Source organism: Aulonocara stuartgranti (assembly GCF_965226115.1).
Source record: "Aulonocara stuartgranti genome assembly, chromosome: 9".
NCBI classification, from domain to species: domain Eukaryota; kingdom Metazoa; phylum Chordata; class Actinopteri; order Cichliformes; family Cichlidae; genus Aulonocara; species Aulonocara stuartgranti.
This window is the reverse complement of record NC_138960.1, coordinates 1,100,001-1,106,623: the sequence shown is the minus strand read 5'-3', so window position 1 is coordinate 1,106,623 and position 6,623 is coordinate 1,100,001. Positions and strand designations below refer to the sequence as shown.

General features: G+C 40.4%; 1 protein-coding gene across 5 annotated transcripts in view; it reads right to left on the bottom strand.

The window, feature by feature from the left end:
• Window positions 1-3,509: 3,509 nt before the first annotated feature.
• Window positions 3,510-6,623, bottom strand: part of LOC309713873 (polypyrimidine tract-binding protein 2-like) — a 37,438-nt gene continuing 34,324 nt past the window's right edge. For all 5 annotated transcript variants that reach the window (XM_082545787.1, XM_082545786.1, XM_082545784.1 and 2 more), the window contains 3 exons: window positions 5,343-5,559; window positions 5,023-5,100; window positions 3,510-4,891 (listed from right to left, as the gene is read on the bottom strand). In XM_082545787.1, coding sequence (XP_082401913.1) covers window positions 4,762-4,891; window positions 5,023-5,100; window positions 5,343-5,559 — 425 coding nt within the window. In that variant the 3' untranslated portion in view covers window positions 3,510-4,761. The remainder of the gene's footprint in view (window positions 4,892-5,022; window positions 5,101-5,342; window positions 5,560-6,623) is intronic.

Genomic DNA, 6,623 nt, shown 5'->3' with positions numbered 1-6,623 from the left:
GACTTTATTAATCACAGGAAATGTTTAGAACAAAGCACCACATATTTCCAACAGAAGTACCCATGTACATACATATTATTGTGCAATCTGAGTGCTTTATGTCTGGCTATTTGTATTGCATTAAATGCTAGCTTGCAATTAATTATACTATTGCAATTATACTAGTTAGGTCATTTTAAGTGGCTGTATCTGTAGCAGAGCTACAGAGCAATCAGCCTCTCCGATCCTCTAACCAAGGTTTCCTACCTGTCGCTTGCTCTGATTTCAAAACTAGAGGTAATCGTGCTTTGGAGGTTGTTGCACCCAAACTTCGGAACAGCCTTCCTGAGTCAATTAGGTCGGCTGACTCTACTAACTGTTTTAAACGACTACTGTAAACAAATTTTTACAGGTTAGCTTTCCCTTAATCTTTGCGCCTTTATTTTCGGCCATAGTTTGGAACTGGTTGTGTATATGTGAGTCTGTTGAAATGAATGTCTGACTGTGTGGTTGATTGTGTCTGCATGTTTTAACTTGTATACTTCAGTGTGTGGGTTTTATTCAAACTGTGAAGCACTTTGTAACCCTGTGTTGTGCTATACAAACAAAGTTATTATTATTATTTCAGATAGAAAATGAATGAGAATTTCCTACTTTCAAACTCGTAGTTCCAATGTGTTTTTATAGTCAGGAGTGCAGAAACCCATGAGCTAACAGCATCCATGAGACTTTGTCCTGTCATCTATAATCTGTGTGACAGAGAGCAGGATCACAGTGTCCAGCCCTAGTGATGCATTGCAAAGACTAGGTATTGATTAGCTCCTCTGGTTTGCATTGATACATCATGTCATCTTTGTTTTCAGAGCCCAATCCAGGACACAAGCACTTCCACTGAACGCTCACAAAATAAAAACCCATGGCACTAATAGTGAGCTGCAAATGTCTGCATGATGATGGATCAGGCCATCTGCACAGGCCCAGGACTGGACTGTGGAGTGCAATCTTCTTCAAACAATCCTGACAGGGGCGTCCATCATCACAAAGTCATGTGGATGTACCCGGTCCCTGATGGAACGAAGCCTGTTTACATCAACACAGCGACAGCAACTTTATTATTTTCATCCTTTTAAATGTTCCACTGTTCTTTACATACACAAGTTCATTATTGTCAGGTTATACATGCTAGGAGTCATTCTTTGTAATGGAGTCCCCATTTACAGGAACAAACTGCAGTCTATTGATACAATGCAGTATATTTACTACCTACAACATGCTGTAATAGCGGTAAGATAATATTACAGTCAATATTGTGGAGAACTGCACTGGCAGGACAAGCAGGGAGATGAGTCCCCCGTCAGAGGCCATAAGAAGATTATTTGTAACCTTCACTAATTAATTATTATCTAAAGGTTTTTTAATTACATGGGTTACGCAGATAAAACCACTGTCACTTGTAACAGGAACAGGAAGTGATAGTCTACTGCAGAGAGACCCAACACCAGGTGAGGTGTTGTATGGTGTGTACTAGTTAAGTCTGTGACACCAAGACTTTCGCACAGTCTCCCAGTACATCTTTGGTTAGCAGACCATCTGGACTCGTAGAAAGCAGCAGTTTTGTTTAACTAGGCTTTTAAACTACATAATTACTTCACTTTCACTAATATTCCTTTTTTATCTTACCGTTTTGTTCTATAATGCTGTGCAGCTGCTTATTGCCCTTTATAAATACATTTTTCTTACTTTTCCTTTATTTAGTAAATAATAAAAAATCAGAAATAAATACAAAAAACACAAGTAAAAGACAACACCGTGGGTGTGTGCATGTGGGCTTATTTTACTTTTCACTTTTTCATCAGCAGAGTCTGATGAATATGACAGAAGAAAGTTAGCTTCTAAAGGGAAAAAAGGGAATATTAATATTACAGGTAGCACTGTCACCTTATGAAAATGATTGTGATCAGTAAATGGAAGTAGTGTGTTGACTCTAGCATGAAGGAGGAGACAGGACACAAAAAACACCAGTGGGAGGCCATTTGTGTTTGTTTTCAGGAGCACTGCCTGATTTTGGCTCCTTTTTAAGTTACCTCTAGACCTAAACAGGAGGGACCAGGATCAATGAGCACATGGACACTTACCACATGGAGAACATTAGAGTTTGTGTGAAGCACCCACAACTTTGTTGTACATGTACGGTGACAACAAAGGGCTATTCTATTCTAGTCTAAGATACCACACTGTTCAAACTTAGTGTTCCTCACAATCACGGACTGACAATCACATTTTTCCACTTTTGTTAATCACTAGAACTATGCCACTAGATGCACTGATTTCTTTAAATTAATAAGAAAACTGTGGTGTAGTGTGAGTACTAGCACTTCTCCCAGTGTTTCAGTCATTTCTAGCTCAGGGAGTAAATGGACTGCATGAGCAAAGCCAAGTGTTTTGTCTTATCCAGCCAAGCACATTTGTCTATGCTTTTCTAGATTAGTGCTTTCTATCCATCCAGCTGCATCGGAGAGCAACTTGAAGCCATAGGATATTTGGCATGTAGACTAGAGCAGCCGGGGAACGAACCACGAACGAAACCTTCCGGTTAATAGAAAGTAGATTAATAGTGCTTTATTTACAGATTGAAATTCACTTTCTGCACATTTAAATGCTGTGTCCATTACATTTCATGCCATTCTGGGCGCATGGCATGGGCGACCGTGGCTCAGGGGGTTGGGAAGCGTATCTGTAACCGGAAGGTCGCCGGTTCGATCCCTGGGCTCTCTGTCCTGGTCGTTGTGTCCTTGGGCAAGACACTTTACCCTACCGCCTACTGGTGTTGGCCAGAGGGGCCGATGGCGCGAAATGGCAGCCTCGCTTCTGTCAGTCTGCCCCAGGGCAGCTGTGGCTACAACTGTAGCTGCCTCCACCAGTGTATGAATGCGAGAGTGAATGAATAGTGGCATTGTAAAGCGCTTTGGGTGCCTTGAAAAGCGCTATATAAATCCAATCCATTATTATTATTATTCTATACAATGTAATGGGATCTGTCAGTGCACAGATAGTTTCCCAGTTTAAACCCCCAGTTTAGCTGCAGGCCTTCTGTGTGGTTTATATGTTCCCTGTCAGCTGAGTTTTATTTCTATTGTAGACCCAAGTGCTGGCTAAATCAAAACCCCTCACATTTCTACAGGCTAAAGCTGTGTGCAAAGACTAAAAAGTGCCTGTTACTGATGCCTGTGGTTGTGTCAAGCTCTCCCAAACAGATGGTCAGGACAGCAGTGGTCCTTAGGCTAATCAGAAAATGGGGAAATACCAGAGGAGAGAAGAGCGAGATATTAAAGGAACAGATTGAGTAAGCTGGCAGAGTGGGAAACATATCGAGAAAGTGTCCTATAATCTAGAAACTTCACAGGGTTCAATCTGGTTTATTAGAGCTTGCTTTCAAGTGTCTCCAACTTGATTTTGGTCTTCTCCCACCTAGGACTGAAGATGGTTTCCGAAGTGAGCAGACATAAAATAGAGGAGTGAGACAGAGGAAGTGAATGCAGAGCTACAGAAGAGTTTTATTAGACATGCTACAGAGGTAATGCGGAACACATAAGAGACACCGTGAGAGGGGAAACTCAAAAAACAGAAAACCAAGTTGAACCTCCGTTGTTAGAAAAATTTTTTATCCTTTAATTGCACCAGCTTGAGTCCAAATCCTTACATTCTGAACTACATTAAAAAAACAAAAACATAGCTTTGACGATTAAAAAAAAAAAAATGTATATACACCAGGATTAGTTCAGAACAAATGCCTATGAAATCAGGTTTGTGATTTAAAAATAAAAGAATTCAGTGAACACTTTGAATCGTGGACATCTTCCCCATATACACAACAATTAAAATGCTCTTTTTTGTTTATATGATTTAACACTAAAGGCACCGAAACTTTGGTCCAACTGAGTAGCCCTCTCAAGTACAGTGTCACATGACAATGCAATCACAGTGGACTCATCTTTTTACTGCTTCCACAGCATGCAACACTTATGTGAGAGCCTATCATCATGCATGCTTTAAAGAACACTGTCACCAACTATTAAACCTCACTGCTATAGAAAAGAAAAGCAAGGAAGGCTTCAAAATCACATAACAAAATACTTTACTACATTGTCATAGTTTCTTATGCATGGATTGTGCTAGAACAATCTTCCACTGAACATCCCTTTGGAATAAAGGCGTTCCAGTTAAACTGCATGTCATAGGCTACCAAAAACATTTTACCTCAGGAATATTCAGCTCTCCTGCTGCTAAACTAAAAAGGAAAATGTCATCTAAAATTGGAGAAGAAACACGGCTATGCCTAGTCAGAGGCACAGCTTCTAGACTGTTCTGTCTAGATGAATAGAAAACATCTTGCATTCTCATCAACTCATTAATACTAATGTGCCTCGGTAGGAGTTTGATAAATTAACATATCCAACTGTAGGAAAAGATAGTTGAGTAAGGCACACGAGTACTGTATCTTTTCATTTAAAAATGATTCACCGATTTACATCCAACTAACGTACAGGGGGACAACCAACCATTTCAAGGTTCTGCTTGACAAAAAAATATGGAGAGACACTTCAGAAAGAGCTGGGGAGATCCAATGTTGTTCTTTTTAAAGAAAATAAAAGGATATCAAGGAATGATACAATCAAGATAACTGATTCAATCTATGTGGTCCCCCTGGTGTTCAGACAATCTAGGAGCTTGAAATAGTTCAACCATCACAGTCATAGTGTCCGGAGCCTGTGGGTCACATTCTTAAATGGTGGACTTGGAGAACGAGACTCTCAGGTGCTGGTTGCCTCCCATGTTATAGTTGTGAAGGTCGATCAGTGCCTGGATGGCTTCCTCCACTGTTGACATCTGGATCAGAGCCATCTTGCGATCTCTTGAAAACACGAAGCAGAGACAAATGCCACAGATTAACTAGATGGATGGAAGTGGCAGGATGGAGGTTTATGGGAATCTTTAACAAATGTTAGCCTGGACTTGTCCAGTAGGTAGGACAGCTGTACATACTGGAAAAATTTGAATGCTTTCACAGTGCCTCCAGTGTTGGAGAAGAGCAGCCGCAGGTCATCTTCTGTCACATCTTGTCTGCCAAAGTGAAAGACACAGACTCTAATCATACATGATTTTAGCATCAGCTCTTTTCTCCAAGTCTAATCATTTAGCAGTTTTAATATAAACTGTTAACAATGATATCTGTTCATTAGCCACCACACCAAGAACACAGTTAATCTCTTGCATTAACAGCTGTGCTAGTTAGTAGGAGTATTTCAGAAATCCTTCGGTGGCATGTCCTCTGTGTGATGCCAACTGACCATACCAGTACTTACGGGATATTGGAAAGGTGAAGAGTGGCAGAGGGTGGAAAGATGTTCTGGAAGTTCTTGGAACCTGGTTTCTTGAAACGATGAAGTGGGGAGTTGGCAAAATCCTTGGTCAGACCTTGATCATCCAGGCCGTCCCGAGGCAATGCCACCGTCTGGTGCTTGGACAGTGTCACCCGGATGATCTTCCCGTACATCTTTTGTCCATTCAGGTGGCTCATAGCTTTAGTGGGGGTAAAAGAAATATCAGTTGGATGAATGCTATGTATCAACAGATCCCAAAGTTTTTACATTCCTATGCCATTTTAACACAGTGAAATCTTTCAACACATCCACTCAGATGTAATGTAAGATGGCGGTGTGCATGGACGCAGCGGCTCGTCTGGGGACAGGTGAGAGTGGAAGTTTTGTTTGTTTTGCAAATCCAACATTCTGGCTGTAAAACTTGCAGCCAAGAGACCTTACTAAAAATCAGGGCAAAGTACGTTGTTTGAACTACAATGCTTGCTTGCAACAAGAGCAGGGTGATCTGGCCAAAAATATTCATCATGATATACATTTGAAAATTTGCGATAACGATATAACTGACGATATAATTGATGCGAGACAAAATACAAAATACAACTCCACAACTTTACTAGCGCAAAAAACCCATCCATTCATTTTCACTTAAACAAGCAGCTGTTTTTTATGTGCATTAAAGCTATATAAAAATGTAACAGTGCAAATGCAAATTCCTTGCTGAATGTTTAACCAAAGGGCATTTCCAGTAGAAATGGGCTGACACATCCTCAGCATAACCATGTATGATATCCACTAAAGTTAAAAAGAGGTGCTTTGCAACATTAAACTGCAGTGTGCCAAATAAAAAAGTCAAATACGTATTTTTCGGACCATAAACTTCACGGGATTATAAGGCACATTAAGCGAAACAAAGCAGTCAGATAAATCAAACTTTATTAAACTCATTCTTCTTGCTTCCTCCACTTCTGTACCATCGATTCATTAATGCTGTATTCTATCACAGCTGCTCTGTTCCCATGTTGTTGCAGTATATTAATGACTAACCTCCTATTGTGGATGGATTATCTCAGTTGTTCTCCTGACTGAAGTTTGGTCCGTTTACAGCATCTTGCCATGTGACTGCATTTGTCTCTAACCATCGGGAACCCTCATGTTAACTTTTATCGAGTGGAAAAGTGTTAGCGTTCATCCTCCAGCTTCACTGTGTTTATGTTATGCTAACATAGCTGTGTCGCTAGCGATCACATAGCACATGATATACCA